Genomic DNA, 21,412 nt, shown 5'->3' on the forward strand with positions numbered 1-21,412 from the left:
ATCACTCGCCCTCTGTCTTTCTCTCTCTCACTCGCCCTCTGTCTTTCTCTCTCTCACTCGCCCTGTGTCTCTCTCTCACTCGCCCTCTGTCTCTCTCTCACTCGCCCTCTGTCTCTCTCTCTTACTCGCCCTCTGTCTTTCTTTCTTTCTGTCCTTTTTCTCTTTCTCTATCTCTCTCACTCTGTCTCTCTCTCCCTCTGTCTTTCTGTCTTTTGTTCTGCTTAAGGTTGCTAATAAAGCGTACCAAATGTTCTAACTCACTTTCATTATAACTTGCAGTAAAACAATATGGATCATCGTGTACTTATTTAAATTTCACTCAAAAGGCTCCTGATCATGTGCTATCTGATATGTTATCTAATTCTGTAGTGCTTTTCATTTGAAGACATGGACATGGAAGTATTCCTAAATGGGACTTTGTAAAGTGAAAGGAATCCACTAAGTGTTGCTGTTCCTGTGGTGTCCCCTGCAGGCAGCAGTGACCCCGAGCGCAGCGGCCTGTCGGGCTCCCAAGAGAAGCTGCTGTCGGAGGGCCGCGGCCTGGTCGGGGACTCCCCGCGCGACTCCGGCTGCTACGAGAGCAATGAGAATCTGGAGAATGGTAATGATAGCCTAGCCTAGCCTAGCCTAGCCATTAGCTGAGATTTATGGGGATTTTCCACAGGAATACCATAGCCTGGGCCTAGCCTAGCCCAGCACCGCCAGTGACTGCCACACCATCCATCCATTTTCCTTCTCCAAGCTGCTCAACATTGCTGCTCGCTCTCTTGCCATGCTTTCCAATAACCAATAACCCCTTTACATCCCACCCACATTACTCATCTCTGGACCCCCCCCCCCCCCTCCTCTCGCCTCAACCCCCACCTGTCCCTCCTCTCATCATCTGACGCTAGATAGACTCCCCCATCTTTCCCCTTCTCCTTTCCACCGCTCTCTTCCACGTCATTAGGCATTCTGTGTCATCAGTGTCAAAGTGCATTCAAAAAGGGAGGCCGGCCCAAGCCCAACCCACAGTGCTATGGGGCCCCTGGCTGTCCAATCACAGATGCTCCCCTTCAGAGAGGGGTGGGTTAGAGAATGACATGGTGGACGCCACCATCACCACCACAGAGTACTTCTGTTAGAAGGTCTTTTGACTTGAGGGTGACCTTTGACATGTGAATGGGGGGGGTTTCAATCACATTTTCTTTTTTGCTGCGGTGGGACTGAGGCGACTTTTAGCGACGGTTGGCCCTATGGTAGCCATGGCAACTGCTTCTGTTTCCATAGCGTCTGTCGACGCAGTGCTTGTGCTCACTTGTACGGCGACTGCGTTGCACGCCTCATCGGAATGTGCCTCATGCTTATATAAAGTTCTTGGATGAAAAAAGTATTTTTTAAACTTAAGTGCACAGATCGTTATGGTAGAAATGTTTCCTTTGATTGCAGTATATTAAGGAGGTCTCATTTGTGTTTTTTTTTTTATTGAGGGTATGCATAATGCTTTGAAAAAGAAAACTTTCTGTCTCCTACATGACCTTTTCTCTCAATAACGCCGTCACTCATAAACCCGTACTTTGTGTCATCTCTCCAGTCTTACCCTTTTATCCGTCTTGGTAAGAAGTGTACCGCTTTGTTCTTTGTTTTACGTGCGTGTGTGTTTGTGTGTGTGTGTGTGTGTGTGTGTGTGTGTGTCGACAAACCATTTCAAATGTGCAATCTGCCCCACTTAGGGATTAAAAGTTGTGGAATAAAGAGCGCCTCCGACGACGGAGGGAGTCGCCGTACTGCCTCTGCTTGTCTCTTCTTTCTCTCTGTGTCCTTCTTCCTCATAGCCCTTTCACCACTAGGCGCTTAACAGAAACCTCACATTCTGCCTTTTCTCACACAGCAGGGTGCTACAGTGATTGTTATAAATAATACGAAAAAGCCAAGTCGAAAAAAAGTTTAATTCAAATTTGGGTTTCAAGTCGTTGAAATGAAGTCAAATGAAGGGTTGTTATCGTCACTATCCTCATTATTATAAGTCACTGTAGATCCCTGATGTCCCGCATTACTTATGATTTATCTTCTACTTCTTCACATGCATTCTTCTTCACTGCATATTCTTCCTCCTTCCTTTCATACATACTTTTCAGCCACACAACTCAGCCAATATCTGTATAAAATGTAAACTATGGTGCACACCGGTAAATGCTCTCCAAAGTACCAAACAGAAATGTCATGCTTTTCTTAAAGCTTTCAAAGATGACTAAACCATTGGAAAAAAATATATATCACTGTAACCACTGAAGATTCCGACATCCATAATGGGCCGTCCTTTGAACTCATGTTGTCATCACAACATTCACAACAACTTTGGCTCTTCCTCTTGCTCCATCTGTCTAATCCATCCATCTTCGCTCTCTTATGTTGGGAGACTGATGGTAAGTTGGACTTGGCTTTCTGTTATGATGCATGGTTACTCTACAGCTCTTTCTTCAGGCTTTCCTTATGAAAACCATTAAATAAGTTTGTTTTGCCTTATTTTGATGGACAGGCCAGTATAGAAAGCCCTGAAACAGGATCTAGGCAGTACTGAAAGTGAACCCTGGTCACTCCAAGTCCTGTTTCCTAGCTAGTTGGCATGCCAGCTCGTTTAGCCACCACACTGCCCTGTTGCAACCCGTTTGGTCGGGAGTTTGAAACCTTCTCCCCCTCTTTCACTCTCTTTGACTCTGTGCCCCTGCTTCATTTTTTTAAAAATATTCCATTTTGGTATGTGTCAGAATACATTTTTATTTCTTGTTTGCTTCACAAGTCATTCATGTGTTTTTATTTTGTATTCTATTGCAGGCAAGAACAGGAAGGCGTCGTCCCGCTCTAGCCGCTCCTCGGCCGGCCTCCAGTCTCCGGACTACCCCACCCTGCCCATGACCGTCTCCAACGAGACCCTGCAGGGCGGCAAGGGCCCGCAGCACGACCCCATCCTCCCCAGGGGCCTCTTCCCCAAGCCCAGCCTGAAGAGCTTCACCCTGCTGGGGAACCTCCGCAAGGCCCAGCGCAAGTCCCCCCTCCTGGCCAGCCGCAGCTGCGAGGACCTGGAGGGGCCCTCGCAGCCCGCCACCCCCACCGCCACCGGCCCCTGGAAACGCTCCCACTCCCTGGGGGACCTCCGCTGGGAGCAGGAGGCGGAGCAGCAGCAGCAGAAGGCCTCCGTCTGGGAGGTGAAGCCGCCCGGCGCTGGGCCCCAGGGCGGCGGAGGTGCCAGCCCCGTCAAGGCGCTGAAAGACAGGTGTTCCCCCGCCCGGCTGGCCACACCCCCGCCCGTCAGCCCCAAGCGCTGGACAGAGCGCCCGCCCCTCCCCTCCCAGCTCCCCCTGCGACCCCCCTGTCCCGCCGCCGTCCCCCCGTCCGCCTGCTCGCCGCCGGAGCTCCTGTCGGCCCCCGCCCCCGTCTCCCCCGGGGCCCCGGAGAGGCTCCCGGCGCTCCGCGCCCACTCCAAGAAGCCCCCCGTGCCCCCGCCGGTCCCGGCCAAGAAGTCCCGGGAGCGGATGGCCAACGGGCTCCGTCACACGCCCCTCTCCCCGCCCTCCTCTCCCTCCCCCACCCCCTCCCCCACCCACTCCCTCACCCGCTCCCACCCGGCCTCCCCCCTCACCCACAGCAGAGGCAGCGCCAGCAGCAGCAGCAACAGCAGCAGCAGCAGCAGCAGCGTGTGCAGCAGCAGCGGCAGCCCTGGTCGCCACGGCGCCCCGGCCCTCCCCGCCAGGACCCCCGGCACGCCCCCCGCCACCCCCCGCGCCACGTCCCCGGCGTTAATCACCTCCCCCTCCACCCCCACCGCCGGCGGCGAGGAGGCGGGCAGCCCCCCCGCGGTGCGGCCCCCCTGGATGTCTGACCTGGGCTGCAAGGTGGCGGTCTCCAGGAAGGCGTCGCACAGCAAGATGAGCCCGGACCTGCTGTCCCTGCTGGAGCCCCGGCTGGAGGCGGAGGGCATCGACCTCACAGAGGAGCCCTACTCCGACAAGGTGGGTGGACTGCCTCGTCTGTGGGGGTTGGAACGCCGGCGAGGGCAACCGCGCAGTGGAATTCCTGGTGGCTGAGAGGGGGCCTTTAGGGGGGGGGTGGGGCGGGGTCTGTAGTGTTTTTCATTGGGCTGTAGTGTTTTCAGTGGAATACCACACAGCTAGAACACACACACACACACACACACACACACACACACACACACACACACACACACACACACACACACACACACACACACACACACACACACACACACAGCTCCATGGTCTGGTGATGAGCTGCGGAATAACCATTAGAAGCCACATCATAGAGGTGCCAGAGCGAGAAGCTGTGTCATTTAGCCATGGAAACATGACCTCACCACCAACTCTGTTTTTGTCTGGCCTCAGCGTCTCCGCCTGGTCACATTATCGTGCAGGAGTTGACTTTGATCCAGAAGACCCCCTGTGGCTGTTGTTGTTGTTGTCGTGGTTGAGGTCAAACAACACCGTTTTGGCTGGTTTTGGAACCCACTTGGCTTGAAAACACAAACAATTAAGACTGCACTTAGAGTGTGTCTTATTCATTGCCATCGCATACCAACACACCACCAGTGTGTGTGTTGCTGTTGTGTCGGTGTGTTTGTGTTTGTGCCCCCAGACTCACCTTAGCTACAGTAATGTTGCACATTTCCATAACAATGTGTTTGTTTATGACAATATGTAGAAGGGGGTGTTCTGTGGTCCAGACCGTTAAGTTTACTGGCTGGGTGTTACAGAGAGCAGACGGGGCTGTAAAACAGCGACCCCGGGCCGGGGCTCCTGTTAAACAGGGGGCCCCTCAAAAGCACCGCCAAAATAACCACAATTAGAAACCACATCAGCACACACACACACACACACACACACACACACGCATCAGCACACACAAACACATAAGCACACACACATAAGCACACACACATCAGCAAACGCACACACATCAGCACACACACACACACACACACACACACACACATCAGCTGTGGGCTCACCCACATCAGCACACACACATTAGCACACTCACATTAGCACACTCACACACACATAAGCACACACATACACACACATATAAACAGATGCACATATGCATGAACACACACGCACATAAACACACACACACATGCATGCAGACAGAAACGCACACAATACAAGGGATTGAGGGGCAAACCAAGCCCTATTGGGTGTCAATGAGGAACAATGCAGTTAAACTTATTGTCAGAGTATGTCTGTAGCCTGACTCAGAGTGCACATCTTACAAGCCAAAGCTGACTGGCTGTCAGCCATGCTGGAGACTTTCCCCGCTGAGGGCCCCAGTGCTAGATCTCTGACAGGATGTTTGGCTGCAGGGCCTGCCCTATGCATCCCCTGGTCCCCCCTCTTCCTCCAGCCACCCCTTCCAGACCTCCACTCCAGCTGTGAAGGAGGAAAGGAAAGAAAGCAGAAGGGATCCCAAGTTGTTGACCGTAATTCAAGGTTGACATCATGTGATCCCTTGTTTTTCTCTCTCTGTCTCTGTCTCTCTCTGCCTCTCGCTCTGTCTGCTTCTCTATTTCTTTCTTGCTGCTTCTCTTTCGCTCTCTCTCTGCTTCTCCCTCTCGCTCTCTCTCCTCTCCTCGTTAGGGTTTAACACATTAAAAGTCATCTCCTTTGGTGTCTGGGCAGCGCCCCTCATCGTCGTTCTTAACGGCAGCAGTGTTTCCTGCTGTGCGTTTCTGCTCTGCTGTTTTACCAAACATCCACTCAAGTCTGGCGTAAACAGGCCGAGCGGCGCCCGGGCCAAGCCTCTTAAAGCTCTGCAATGAGCACAGGAAAGCCCAAACACATGACCTCATCCCACTTCATGTTGTCCAGTACGAAAAACAACCGCTCTGTCCTCCACTCAGACCCCGCCTCCTTCAGGCGAACGGACACAAACATGGTCCCTCTTGACGACATGTCGTGCGGCCACAGCTACGGTGTCATCGATGCGTGCGTGTGTATTTAAGAAGTGCCGTGCTTGACCTCCCGGCAGCGGTCTAAACCCAGTGCCTGTGTTGCAGCACGGCCGCTGTGGCATCCCCCCGCCCCTGGTCCAGCGTTACTCTGAGGACTTGGAGCAGCCCCTCAAGGAGGTGGCCTCCGCCATGGACCAGCTCCGCGTCAGGGAGCTGCGCAAGCAGCACCGCATGGCCGTAAGTCCACAGACGGCACCACACTGCGTCACGCCTCACGGCACATCCGTCTTCACCCGTCAGCTCGAGTTTTAGTCTGGTTTTATGGATGATAGTTAAATGTTGTTATTATTCATGTACGTGTTATTGATCTTATTGTATTTTCTGTTTATTTAAAGAGACATTGCCTAGACATATTGACACAGTCGTTGTCGTTGCACAGAGCAACAGTGTAGACCGGAGTGCTTTACCTGAGTCGTGTGGTATGACTGTACTATTAATGCTATCTTCATGTCCCAGAACATTCAGCCTGTACCGTCCTCACGTCTCACAACGTTTAGCCTGTACCGTCCTCACGTCTCACAACATTCAGCCTGTACCGTCCTCACGTCTCACAACATTCAGCCTGTACCGTCCTCACGTCTCACAACGTTTAGCCTGTACCGTCCTCACGTCTCACACCGTTTAGCCCGTACCATCCTCACGTTTCTGACCGTGAACCTGCGCTGTTCCCCCCGTCCTCCCGCCTCAGATCCCGTCCGGAGGTCTGACGGAGCTCTGCCGCAAGCCCCTGTCCCCCAGCGGCGTCGGCAGCGTCTCCGATTGGCTGGTGTCCATCGGCATGCCCATGTACGGCGCGGCGCTGGCGGCGGCGGGCTGCGAGGCACCCGGCCGCATGGCCTCGCTGACGGAGGGCGACCTGAGGGCCGCCGGCGTGCGGGACGAGAGACACGCCCGGCGCCTGGCCCGCGAGGCCAGGGCGCTCGCCGTGCGCCGCAGCAGCTTCAGCAAGGACGAGGACGACAACGCCGCTTCCAGCCAGTCGTAACCGGTTTGGAGGAATCGCCATCTGTGATTGGACGAAGGTTTTGAAGGCCGATGTTTTTGTTGTTGTTGTTGTTGTTGTTGTTGTTGTCATTGTTGTTGACGCGAGAGCCAAAGGACCAAGAGGAGCTGATGAGTGTTGAACTGGAAGATAAGGACGACAAACAGCACAGAATGATCATTAAGACCGTCAGAGAAATGTTTTGTTGAGCGATCAGGGCCTGTGATTGGACGGTAGATCAGCTGACATCACTCTGTAGGACTCTCCTCCTGTAACCCTGTGTTCTTGGCATCTGAGTTCCCCGCCGCAAGCAGAGCTCCTCTTGTTCAAAGCTTGCTTCCATTCTAAAGGAGTTTGGGTTTCAGTATATATTCAATGACCGGACACCTGGTTAATGGACAGTTCAGAAACCTGGACACCAGACAACGAAGGCCTTTACAACCAGACTCTGGGCCCCGAGAGGTGGGTGTTTGATAAAGCATTCCCTAAAGGTCTTAAACACAGAACGCGAGACTGCCTGTCAGCAAGAAAGCACATTTTATAGGTTGGGGTGTTTTCATAAAGAAAGACTGTTAATCACTGTTAAATAATTGCATATTTTTTCATGTTTCATTTTTTTGAGCTGAGGGTCTTAAATACAGAATGTGTCTTGATGGCCAAAGTGATTTCAGTCCGATTTCATACATTGACAAATGTTCGAGTTACAAAATGAATGTTTGGCCTTCTTAATCAGCTCAGTTTATGAAAACAAGCAATTTGTAAACTGGCTGTTCAGAGATTCAAAAAAAAGATTGTTCTTTTTGCTTCTGTAATATATCTTCCAGTATAATCTTATTTCACCATTTTTTGTACTTTGCTTTCAGTGTGCTTTTCCCCCCCCGATGCTTCCTGCCTTATTGTGAGGCAGAATCAGTAACCATGGCTATCTCATCACTCTGATCACACAGTTAAGAGGAGGCCCCTCTCCACACCAGAGCTACGCTGGAACACAGTGCTCTAGTGATCTCCACGGGTCTTCAGCTTTTTTATACTTCTTTCTAAACCCTAGATAATAAATACTGTTTTCCAACACATTTTAAGTCGCCTGACCGTTACATAAAAAAAAGAAAACGACATTTGTAGCCCAGTTCAGATCAAACGTTTGCAACGGGAGATTGGCAACACAGCCAATGTCCGCCACAACCCCCCCCCCCAACACCTGAGAATCAGGGGAGAGGGTCATAGTGATAGTCCATAATCAATATGTATCGCATAAGTGACCACAGAAATGATTCCACTTCAAAACATCCAGAGTAGAGCAGCATGACTTAACACATGTCGGTCCCGTATGTACAGTACAGACCAACAGCCTACCGTGTACAGTACAGACAGTCTACCATGTACAGCCCACATTCTACCGTGTACAATACAGACTGCAGCTTGCTCACAACTATTTGTGTCCACACACACACACACACAAACACACTGTTTATGATCATGGATGATGGTAAGAAATGATTGGAACCTTGCGAAAAAGCCTGCCAACATTTCTAAACGCTGGCCTAAAAAAAGAAAGAATGCTTTTGGTTACTTTTTCGACATTCCTTTCAAATAATCTTTGTATCCACAAGTATAGAAATACAAAATATCCTGACGATTCTTACCTTAGTGAGTCCTTATGTTTAACACAGCCAGGTCGTCTTATTGTTTTTCATAATCTCAAGCTATCTGAATGACATATGAGACAAATGTATTATACAAGTTGTCTCTGTTGACTTCATAAAATTCTAACACTTAAGTTTGTTTTATCTTTAAATAATCTTTGTTGCAGTGTTTTTGAAGGTGGGGAAAACCCTCCATGAATCTTACTGAACATGGAGGGGATTTTCTTCGGTGGACACAGAGATGTTTGATGCCTTTCGTCCCTCCTCAATCAAAGTGGTGCTCTGGAGTAGCTAGAATGACAGTAACTTCAACTAAAAGCCCAACCTTAAAAATGTATTTTGTAAAGAACAGAGAAAGAAAAATGTATAGACACTGTACATGCACTTTAGAAGGTAAACCTAGCTGATTTATTGGCAAAATTGGCTACATTTTGGTCAGATGCCAATGGAAATTGTGTCAGGTATTGTAAAGTGAATGGTCTTGAGTGGGTGTTTTTGAGTGATACTTTAGTACTGACTTTTCAATTCCAAGTCGATGTACACATGTTGATAGTCACTCTCAAATGAACCCCTTCCAGATTTGTTTGCAGTTTTACAAAAAGTTTGATTACATATATGAAATGCTTAACACCATGTTCCACATTCTGTATATGTAATTGATATTTAAATAACTTATTTTCTCTTTTGATGCTTCTCTTCCCCCTATCAACTGTAAGTAGCTGTACTATAAAAAAAAATAGCAATACCTTCCTGCATAATGCATATTGCTTTCGCCAGTAAAAGCTACATTATGTATTGTAAAATATAAGTGTACAAATTATTTTATTTTGTTTCATCTATCTAACGATTGTCCATAAACAATTTGCTTGTGTATTGAAACAAAAAAAGTTAATGTCCATAACTATTTGTCATTCCGAAATATAATAAAAAACTTTTCCTTGCCATTTACTGCCCCTCTATTCAAAACACACACACACACACACACACACACACACACACACACACACACACACACACACTCTAATACTACTATACGGTAATACAAAAATAATACGACTACTATTATACCCACCACCTCCCCAAACGATTTATTTTGTAAGATAAGATAAGATCGACTAATGAACTAATAAAGGTATGTAATTATTAATCCCAGGCCGGAAATTAAGAAGGAGACACGCGTTTGCCGCATGTATCAGATTCCCTGCCACTCAACACAGTGTGCCTCTTCTGACACAGACTTTTAGCTACTATTAACACAGAATTGGAGCGCACAACATGATCAATCACTAGGCCTATCTAAGTGGAACTACAGGCCAATCAAAATGTTGTGACAGTGATTAGCATACATGATGGACGACAGGTGTGTAGGAGGAAGATAGAGTCATGAGAGAATGAAAAAGCACCGCAGGAAAATTCAACATCAGTAGTCGAAAAAGTAGAAAGAGAAAGTAGAAGTAGTCGAAAACTGTTAATAACAGATCCCCGGATTCATCGTGAAATGAACAAAGAGTGAGTTTGCAAATAGAATTTGGAATTGAAAAAAGCACAACAATCTTTTTTTCCAACCTTGACCCCATTAAACCCTTCAAGAGGTTGTGCAGCATCTGAAAACCAGTGGACTCATTAAAAGGTTGTTTTACCACAACTCAACACGTCTGCACATCTTCTCAAAACCATGTAGACGACATCATCTTCTTGGGCCGCACTCACACTAGGCCATCTGTACCATGCCCGAGTACGTTTGCCCCCTAAAGTCTAGATTGTTTGGCTGGTGTGAGCACGCCATCCGTACTCAAGTACAGTTAAATCCTGTGGTCTCAGTACACTTCGGAGAGGTGTGCTCAGGCCACGGTACAGATGCTAATGAGCCGACACTTGCACGGATATGCAACCGTATGTACAAGAGGCAACCGTACTCAGGCCCAGTTGAGATTGCCTAGTGAGATTGCCTATTGCCTCACAGGTGGACAGACAGACATGTTTATACCCCTGATAGCGAACCCTGCTGTCCAGACCGACATACATCTGGAAATAAAAACAGGGAGACAGACAGACAGAAAGGTAGACAGACTGTTTCAGGCCATTAGCATACAACCTTGCTGGATAGACAAAGAGATGGACAGACAGCCAGACAGACAGGTTTAAAACACTGGCGTAGAACTCTGCTGGAAAGAGACAGACAGACAGGTAGAATAGACAGTTGGAAGGCCTTATAAAGAGAGTAATAAGGAAGATGATTATTATTACTATTTTGAATGATAAACTTTTCTATAACTATAATAACAAACTATTCAATAACTGAAACTAGGTAAAACTCACCTGCTCTTCCTTGAGATTTATATTCCTCTAGGTAACAAATCACATGATAGTGGTTAGAGCTGGCTGCACACACGCACACACACACACACACACACGCAATGCCCTTCATCACACATTGGCATTTCAGTCGGGACATTATTAATTCCCTCTTAAAAGCAGATGACAATTTAATTATTTTTCCAATAAAATGCATAATGTTAACAGATTTGATATGATTAATACCGCACCGCATCACATCATTTCATTCAACCCGCTGCCATGCGTGGAAACGCAAGCTGAAAAACGGCCCGATAAAAATTGGGGTTACAGGTTGAAGTCAATAGAAGTTGCTATGGCGATCAGATTGCTCTAGGAAAATATTGTTGAGTGGTTTGACAGACACAGAGCCCAGACACAAGAAAGAGAGAGAGAGAGCCCAGACACAATGGAGGGACAAAACTTCAGAACTATTTCTGCCTTCTTCTGGTCTTAATGTCCGCTTTTACAAAAAAATGTGCTCATACACATCACAAGCCTGTTTAACTGATTCAAGCCCCTAGCATACTCCTCCTTTGCAGCTGTTGTTAAGGAAAATCATTTTTAAAAATCATTCAGGTATGTTTCTGACACAGCTGTAGTTGTGTTTTCTTTTCTTAAGAAGTGTGTGTGTGTGTGTGTGTGTGTGTGTGTGTGTGTGTGTGTGTGTGTGTGTGTGTGTGTGTGTGTGTGTGGCTCACACACACACACACACACACACAAAACTATGCGAGACACAGGGTCTTAGAGGAGAAGCTGCTTTGAACAGCTTAATGTGCCTTCAGTATATTATTTTTAACTGTGCTGTTTGTTTCTCCAAAGCTCAATATGGTCTTAAGGGGAAACAAATATAGTATTGACGTTTGTTTTCATATAAGTATGCATCTGTCCCTGGTCTTACTATCATTATCATACTGAGCATACTCTGTATAATGACTCCATTGGAAATAAGATGTTACGCATTTCTCATCCTCCATTGTGTAGCTAAATCCAACTTTCTGAGGTTGACTTTGTCTTGACTACAAATCCAGTGTAAACTTTCCCCCCACGCCACACGTTTACTCTCGCTCTCCTGAGCAAATGCACTCCATTTGTCCTTCATTCTTGAGGGGCTTTGCGTGTCCAAACACTGCAGGACCGTTGGAGCGGTTTGTCAAATAAAGGTGAAAACTTGCCAATGGTTTGCCCGCTAAATGAGAGCTGTCATCATTGCTGTCTCTCTTTGCCCGATGTTGACAGGAGCTTCACTGAAGAAGGCCAACCCGTGCTCTGATGTATGATGACTGTTTTATTTTTGGGGAATGCGTGAATCGTTTTGGTATGAGGCAGATTTGTCCACATGGTGGTGGTTAACAGCCAATCAGACGCTGAGTCATGTCTAGAAGGGGATTCGCAATGATTGGCTGTGCTGGGCTCAGCGTTCAGGCCGGTGGATAGTTATGTGGTAGGGCTGTCATGTCAGCATCTGAAATGCCTCTGATCAAGGTTGGATTAGCCACACTAGAACAGGGGCCCGAGCACCAGGGGGCCTGGTCCGCAAGGGGCCCGGTTAAGCCCCTCTGGGTGGGGGGGGGGGTCACTGTGTCAATTTGATGATATATGAATGAACACAGATTTTACACCAAAGGGTACCACAGGGGCCAATCATATGTATCTTTTTAGGCCCATCTCACAGAGTCGACCCTCTTTAGGAGTTGGAAGTTATCCAGAGTTATCCACCTCCTTCCTAGAATTGGAATTGGAATCAGATTTTGCTGTATTTGTGCCTTGTGTTGTTTTATTTGTAGACACGTTGTTGTCATCAACACATAATCTCTCCAGCAGGAGTGATGACCCTGTGAGCCGCAGTGCCCTGGTAATACATACTTGATGCTTCTGAGAAATCTCTGTTTATAACCACAACACCCTGGCATCAATAACAATAATAATAATAGTAATAAAAAGTAATAATGTTATGTTCAAAGACTTAACTTATGACAAACATGGACATCATCAAATCAGTGTTGTGATATGGGGCGATTCTCAATGTAATTAAGGTAAGGGAAACAGCTTTGAGAACAACAACAGAGAACAAGCTGCCATTTTGAACTGCTGGGGAGAAGAAGATAACTACCCTCCACAGAGCTGTATTTTGCAAGCTGATTAATGTTTTGTTCAACACGATTGTGATTTTCAGGTTGAATATTTTGTTGACCAAGTACTTAGAAAAAAAGGAAAGCTCCCGTGTAGGGCTTGAAAGGATTTAGTGACTTCATGGCTCTACTAACTGCAGGGCTACTCCAATTGTAGGGTTGAGTGTAATTTAGCGGCATGAAGATAAAATACACACTTAAGGGATATTTAGAGATAAAACATATAGAAAGTAAAAGGCATCCACAAACGCCAACGTTATCTATCAGGGAACCAACCTTTTAGTCTAACTATAATAAAAGGTAGCCATCAATGCAGTTTGTATCTGAAATAGAGATGATGATGATGATCTAGGATAAGGATGAGGTTGAACAGGCCTAACCGATGCCACACTCCTGCACTAATTTGAACTTGTTTGCAGATCTCAACAACACTCTGATGTAATGTCTTTATCCAATGAGGCCAAATGACACTCCTGCCTTCAAGACTCAAGGCCACAGCCTCCATCCACGGCTGTGTCTGACCGCGGGGGGGCGCTGTTTCACACATTTACACTACAAAAACGTCAATATCCCATAAAGTGGAAGTTTTTTCTTCCACGTTTAGTAATCTGACACTGTGGCCAAAAAAAAAACCCCGAGCAGAACGATGGTCTCGTAATAACGCGAGTTGTATCAGTAGTCGTCCCGAGCGCAGACGAGAAGAACCGAGCCGAGGCGGAAAAACGGCGAGAGCGCAAACAACTCGTGGCGGCTGAGGGGGGGGGAACCCTGCCTGGCGTTTCATAAAGAGGTGTCCTTCAGTGGCTCAGATGATACCAAAGCAACAAGAAGAAGTTTTACTTTCCGCAAGCGGATGGGTGACTACCGCTTCCAGCGCCGGCGCTTTGTGAGGAGGAGATGATGATGAAGAATTTCCCCAGCAGTCCCCTTAACAACAACCAGACTCAGAACCACATCAGAGATCGAAATAACAAAAAGTATAGTAGCTGGCTCTCCGCTGTGCCCCTGCGATTCTCCCTGAGAGGCTATGGTTTCTGCATGGCCACGCTGTTCCTTTTCTGTTTCGGGTCACTGGTCTACGAGCTGAACGGAGGACCCCCTACAATCCTGCTGGACATCCGACAGTATCTAGGTGAGAAACTTTTCCTGGCTGCCATTCAGTGGATGTGTCGATATTAATGGTGGTTGCACATGAGACCTGCGTGTGTACAGGAACTCGTATTGGTGAACGAGGAGTCTAATACTCAGCCCTTATTATACTCTTAGCCTACTACTGTGCATTGCACTGACGGCCAAGGCTTCCGTCACACCGAAAGTAATGGGTGGGATATGAATCGATACTGGTTTGTTGCATACTTCTTCCTGTCTACTTTGAGTTAAAGTAAGCCTACTTATCACGTGTTATTAGTTTAAACAATGCCATAGAACATAGCCGCATAAACGGTTCGATCTAGCCATCTATTCAGCAGCGCTGACATGCCCGAACAGCGCTGTGGTCCGTCTACTATGGTAACAGAAACCGCAGAACTCGTGAGACCTGTGTGTGTGTGTGTGTGTGTGTGTGTGTGTGTGTGTGTGTGTGTGTGTGTGTGTGTGTGTGTGTGTGTGTGTGTGTGTGTGTGTGTGTGTGTGTGTGTGTGTGTGTGTGTGTGTGTGTGTGTGTGTGTGTGTGTGTGTGTGTGTGTGTGTGTGTGTGTGTGTGTGTGTGTGTGTGTGTGTGTGTGTGTGTGTGTTGCTTATGAATGACATCTCCACTCTGTGTGTGGGTGTGTGTGCGTGTGTTCTTAAGTGCGTGTGTGTTCATGCGCCAAGTCGTTGTGGTAGTGTAATCTACAAGGAAATGGGGCAATTTGCTGAAGATCTGCTGATCTTGATAAAATGTAGAATTTAAAAGGCTTTACATTTTTGACCATATCCTGCTCAAGTTGAACTTGGTGCAACAGGCGCAGGCGTGTGAACCGGATTAATGTGGGTGCAAGCAGGCCTATGTGCGTTCAAGCTGGTAGTTCCAAGCTGGGTCTTTCTGTTCTTTGGACACACACACACACACACACACACACACACACACACACACACACACACACACACACACACACACACACACACACACACACACACACACACACACAGGTCTAAATACAGTATCAACTGTGGAGTTGATTTCCTAACCACATGACGCGCGCCACAAAGCGTGTGTGTGTGTGTGTGTGTGTGTGTGTGTGTGTGTGTGCGTGCGTTGAAGGAGCTGTGTTCTTACCTACTTCTTACAGGGTTTTTGAGGCCTTGATGACGTGATAAACATCTGGAACAGAATGAGAGTCACTCACCAAGTCTGCCGCTAATCCCTCGGGGTGGTGTGTGTTTCCTGCACGCACGTACACGCACACACACAAGCACTCACAGGCACACACACAGTTCATAATATTGACCAAAAAGGGTAAAATCTTCTATTTGATTAAGTCAAATATCCCTTGAGAGCTTGCATCAAGATTTCTTCAGTTTCCTAAATTATCCGTTTGAATATAGCGCTGGTATTTTCCATATTGAACTTGCGATTTGATTCCTGAAAGAAAACCTTGTGTGAAAAAAAAAAAAATCATTTGGCTCAGGCTTTGGTGATAAAGAACGTATACAGTGTTGCCGCGGAGACACTGTACTGCACTGTTGAGCCCCCCATAATCTGTGAACACACAGCCCAACGCACGCAAGGAAATCTGTTTGGTCCGTGACTCAGATTCTCACAACTCAAACACCTTGGTTAAGCACTCTGCTCCCCAAACGCTCTGTGACGTGCACGCACTCACGCACGCACGCGCGCGCGCACACATACTAACACATATCTCCACACGTACTGTACACACAGACACATACTGTACACACACAGTACACACACAAACAAACCCTGAGCATGTTTGAGAGGCTAACTTTACACAGCATTCATTTACACTTCCAACATTTACAGACCAACCCCCCCCCCCACACACACACACACACACGCGCATGCGCGCAAACTCATCCACTCAGCAAATGTGGTCAGTAGAATAGGGCAATGGATTACAAATATGCAGCGTCTCTTCTCTGGAAGAACACTCTGGAAGTTCAGTAGCTTCCTCCTGTCACTGTCAGCTCTTCGTGAGGGCCCTGCAGTGGTCCTCCATCAGTGTCTTTCTGCTCTACTTAAAGCTGAGCAAAACATGTGCACGGCTGAACCTGTCTCCCAAAATGGCGGTCAGAGTGGACTTTGATTGTTCTCTGGCCGTGTACACCTAAGCCTCAAGGAGTTTCACTCTCCTCTGTCCTCCAGCGATGGAAAGGAAAGGTGAAAAGGTTTAAGAGGCAATGCTTGTGTTGTTTAATTGATGTTCACTGTGATGAAGCTGTTGGGGAAATTACATTATTTTATTGTGATTTGGCAATATTGTGTTCCCTCAAGGGTATCCCAATGAAAAGATATTGATAAAGAGTCTGAATAGTATAGATCTCACTTTTCTTTCTCTCTGTCTATCGCTTTCCCTCTCCCTCGCTCTATCTCTGGATATTGAGGCTAAATGAGCCAGGTACTGTATGTCCAGTAGAGTAGATGGAAAACTTCTCCTCCTGATTCCAATAAAAAGTTAAATGAACTACTGGGACCCCTGCATATACTACATATACTGTATAAAGCTTGTGTGTGTGTGTGTGTGTGTGTGTGTGTGTGTGTGTGTGTGTGTGTGTGTGTGTGTGTGTGTGTGTGTGTGTGTGTGTGTGTGTGTGTGTGTGTGTGTGTGTGTGTGTGTGTGTGTGATGGGCAGGCTTGTGGTTCGACGAACGTCTTGTGATCAGGGAATCTATTGACCTTGTGTCGCCGTTTTACGTCTGGCTCGGCGGGGGGGGGGGGGGCGGGGAACACAAGGGGAGAATTTCTGTTGGTGTTTAGCGTGTCTGTGTGTTTGTGAACTTAACGGGTGGATTTCACGTGTGTGTGTGTGTGTGTGTCAGACGGTACTGTAGAGGGGAACAGAGCCTGTTTTGTTACGGCCAGCGGGGAGGTGAGTGTGTTTGAGGGTGTCACTCAACAAATCGCCGCGGTAACCAGAACTGCTCTGGAGGAGGCTTTTAGGCCAGTGGATTTACAGCTCCACCCTGTCAGGTGGGAGTAGGGGGGGCACCTATGAAATATATGTTTTTAAATAAAACAAATATCATTCAGGGCGCCGAATGCAGTGGCACTGGTATTCCTGCAGGGGCGCTCTAGCACTGCTGGATGCATGTCAGGGAATATACGAGATAAGAAATATAGGAAATACCTAGACTTGAATGTGTGGCCCTTGCAGCAGGTAAGACTATTCAGTCAGCAGAGCGGTGTGCGTGGCATGTGATGTGACCCTGCTTCGTTCAATGACAGATCAGCCGCAATTAGTGATTAGCTTATATGTTCTGTTGCTGCTAACCACTCGCCAGTAAAAACATTGAATTCTTCCATGCTTATTTAAGTCTTACTCTGTGTGTGTGTGTGTGTGTGTGTGTGTGTGTGTGTGTGTGTGTGTGTGTTTGAGTGCACAAGTGCACGTCTGCATGCTGTGAGAACCCATATCTCCTTCTCCACTCCATTCAACATGCTGCACAGACCTCTGTAAACACACACACACACACACACACACACACACACACACACACACACACACACACACACACACACACACACACACACACACACACACACACACACACACACACACACACACACACACACACACAGTTCTTTATAGATTTTGACTTTAGGACATCTACACACATACTGTACACACAGACACATACTGTACACACACAATACACACACAAACAAACCCTGAGCATGTTTGAGAGGCAAACTTTACAGAGCATTCATTTACACTTCCAACATTTACAGACCAACCCCCCCCCCCCCCCCCCCCCCCCACACACACACACACGCACACGCACACAAAAACTCATCCACTCAGCAAATATGATCAGTATAATAGGGAAATGGAATACAAATATTCAGCGTCTTTTCTGTGGAAGAACACACACACACACAGACACACACATGGCCACACACACATACACACACACACACACACACACACACACACACACACACACACACACACACACACACACACACACACACACACACACACACACACACACACACATGGACGCACACTACTGCAAAGTTGCTTTAGGGATTAGATAAGGATGCATGTTTTTGATTTAACACTTTTCTCAGTCACACACTTTCTCCATAATGTTAACTCTTTATCTTCCATATTGATGGCCTGGAATGCAGAGAGTTATTTATGGATTTAGAATGTAAAGTCATTTTATGGACATTTTTATAGGTGTTTTAGGGTCACTTTATTGCCGTTTTACTAGACAAACATAAAGATGAATATGGGGATATTGAAAGCCCAGATTTAGCATGGAATGGAGGTAAAGGAAAAAAAAAACACATTTAAAGGAAATGGGAAGCAGACACGGCCGACCGGTTTGTTAGGTGTGACTTGGGTCTTTGCCCCAGACATGGTAACACTATGACAAAGTAACAGCATTGAGGCCCATCAGTGACCAAATACCAACGTAATAGACCCCAAAGTGGTCTGTGATCCCTGTGTGTGACTCTGGACTGTAGTCAATTACTTACAAAAAGTAAATATAATGTTTTGCTCCCCGTGAATCCAACATTGATTAGCTCAAGTAGTTATCAGTGATCACAATGCGATCTGGTATCTGAATATATTCACTTTCTAAATCAGCTGAAGTTATACCTGCAATTTACCTAGCCGTCCTCCTGAGTTTACTTTAAGGAAAAAAAAAAACGGTCCTACAGTGGCCGGTTCAGGAGCAAGGCCAGCCCATGTTGTTTTATGAGCCAGGCTATTTAGATGGAGTGGAAAATTACATTTTGGGGGTCTTCATAAACCATGACTTTACACGGTCCCTCAGACAATAAGGGAGCACTTTACCGCTGTAAAGGAACTGGAGACTCCCTTTGACCGAGCCATGGTGACTGTGGGTCCATAAATGTCAACTTAGTGACGGCACACAGCCTCTCTGGGGGCCCCCCTGGGCTGCTGCCGGGTCGGCCCCTCGGAGGTACCCACCCGTGTGTATTGGGGTCCAATATGGGGTTCCAATAAATATTGACCCTGAATTACACACGTGGACATGCACATGCTTACTTGCTAACAGACAGAATACACATAAACACACATGCATACACGTGCTTGCACACACACACACACACACACACACACACACACACACACACACACACACACACACACACACACACACACACACACACACACACACACACACACACACACACAGGCGAGCCTGTGCACAGCTTCCTGTTGGAGGATATTAAGAAGCACATGCTTTTATTTAATCCAGTCATATTTTGTGAATCAATCAGACACATTTAGCGTTGCACACCGCTGGGTCAGGGACATGGACTTCATTACTGAGGGTGCAGGGTTACCATGGAAATAAGGCTGCTTTCACTCAAACTGTCCCTCCATATTTAGAAAAAACTCTTACAAGGTTGCCAGTTTCGGCGCTGTTTTGACACATGGAAAAATACCAGTTCCATTCTACCCAATACTGCCTTTCAGCATCATCCATTTATGCAGAGCTGGCCACCCTGACACAAAGTCAATCCAATGTTTTTCTCCCCGTGAATCCCACGTTTCTAAGCTCAAATAGAAAACACATTGCTTCAGGACTCCCCACTGTGTCTGCTCGAATTTTGTTTTATGTTGTCTTTTTTTAAATTTGTTTGTTTTAATAGATGTTTCAGCGTCTAGGCATTACACAAAAACAAACCAACAACAACTCAGACGAAGGGAAGCCAGTCGTCCAGCTGACATCACTTCCTGTACCAAAAGCCAAAACAATCAGTTTAGTTGGTAGCTTTCCCCGGACCAGGAAACCATATAACCCCCCCGCTGTGCCACGGCAAAACCACATGAAAGGTGTCTACCTGGTGTTCTTTTTGTCGACTAACTAATTAGGTTTAAGGGTCATAAAGCAGAATTGAAAATGATAGAAAGCAGCACGTTTGTGGTCGGTATTCAAATTTGGCAGAAAGAAATTAAGTTTATGCCACTTTTTCAGAGAAATTTTCACATATAAAAAATGTACTTAATATTAAAGAGCTTTCGTTAAAATGATTACGTTCAGTATAGAAGACGCTAGATAGATAGTTATCATAATAAATGATAGTACGTAATTGGTGCAACATTGGGATGCCTTGATGGGCGATTTTTCCACACATTTCGTTCTTGTCTTCATACAGCATGGAGTGGGAAGGTAATTTAAGACATTTTCAGTCTGATGGAGCTCAATAGAGGGGTTTTTTACATCATTTTTATTTCTCAGCGGGCTACATGCTTTCCTTCAGTAGTTCACTGCCTTTTCCCGCTCAAACGAGCTGGAAATCATTCCAATCATCAATTCATGACAACCCTTTGATTAGCTAATAGCTGTGGTTAGCATCACCAGGGAACATTGTTATGCCTAAGAGATGCCTAATGCCCCCCGGGGTAAAAAGCCAAAGCCAGCATTTAAACAACACACCCCAATCATCTCTATTAGGTAATTAGTTTCCATCACTTTCGCCAGCCCCCCCTGCCCCTCCCTCCAAGGTAAATATTTACGTTATACCATTCACCACATTAACCCGGAAAATGTCTCATTTAAAATATTAAGGATATCAATCTAAGCCTTCGTAACAATTTTTTACCCATGTTATCAAAGCAAGATCCTGCATAGCCATTCCAATATCTCAGTGTTAAGTGTGTTTGGAATCTTGTATTTTTGGTTAGTACTACTTGTGTTTTATAAGTTTAATAATGTACAATGAGTGTCATTTTAATAATTGTCCTTTTCCTTGTCCCTTTTCCTCATGCAGTCAGACTATGAACTCCTTTGGGCTGTGGTATCTAATGTGTCTCGGTTTAACAAGGGCTCCAGATGAAAACCATGTTCACGTTGCAGTTACTTTTATGGGTGTTGTCTCGATACATGATAGAAAGAATTACGCACATCTCATAAATGAATACTTTTGGTTTCCAGGGTGAGTAAGACTTCCCTCCAGCACACAACATGTACCCATTTAGCAGACGCTTTCCTAAAGTCCAAAGCCACTTCCAAGTGAGGCTGAGAACCACCGAGCACAATCAATAGTAGATCAGCTACACCGCGGAAGAGAGCTGCTCGCCAAACAAATTCAATACTGCACTTTTCCTCCTTCTGCTTTGACCGGATCATTGTATCGGAACAACTGAATCTCAAACAAAAGGCCATTCTGTGC

General features: G+C 46.7%; 2 protein-coding genes across 5 annotated transcripts in view; both read left to right on the forward strand.

Annotated features, from left to right (window-relative positions):
• LOC311363916 (SAM and SH3 domain-containing protein 1-like) overlaps nt 1–9,524 on the forward strand; it is a 52,521-nt gene extending 42,997 nt beyond the window's left edge. For all 3 annotated transcript variants that reach the window (XM_084483904.1, XM_084483905.1, XM_084483906.1), the window contains 4 exons: nt 473–601; nt 2,815–3,989; nt 6,050–6,181; nt 6,693–9,524. In XM_084483904.1, the coding sequence (XP_084340030.1) occupies nt 473–601; nt 2,815–3,989; nt 6,050–6,181; nt 6,693–6,989 (1,733 nt within the window). In that variant the 3' untranslated portion in view covers nt 6,990–9,524. The remainder of the gene's footprint in view (nt 1–472; nt 602–2,814; nt 3,990–6,049; nt 6,182–6,692) is intronic.
• A 4,323-nt stretch (nt 9,525–13,847) lies between these two features.
• usta (uronyl 2-sulfotransferase a) overlaps nt 13,848–21,412 on the forward strand; it is a 48,064-nt gene continuing 40,499 nt past the window's right edge. For both annotated transcript variants that reach the window (XM_084483907.1, XM_084483908.1), the window contains exon 1: nt 13,848–14,227. In XM_084483907.1, the coding sequence (XP_084340033.1) occupies nt 13,993–14,227 (235 nt within the window). In that variant the 5' untranslated portion in view covers nt 13,848–13,992. The remainder of the gene's footprint in view (nt 14,228–21,412) is intronic.

Source organism: Micromesistius poutassou, assembly GCF_964030765.1.
Source record: "Micromesistius poutassou genome assembly, chromosome: 19".
NCBI lineage: Eukaryota > Metazoa > Chordata > Actinopteri > Gadiformes > Gadidae > Micromesistius > Micromesistius poutassou.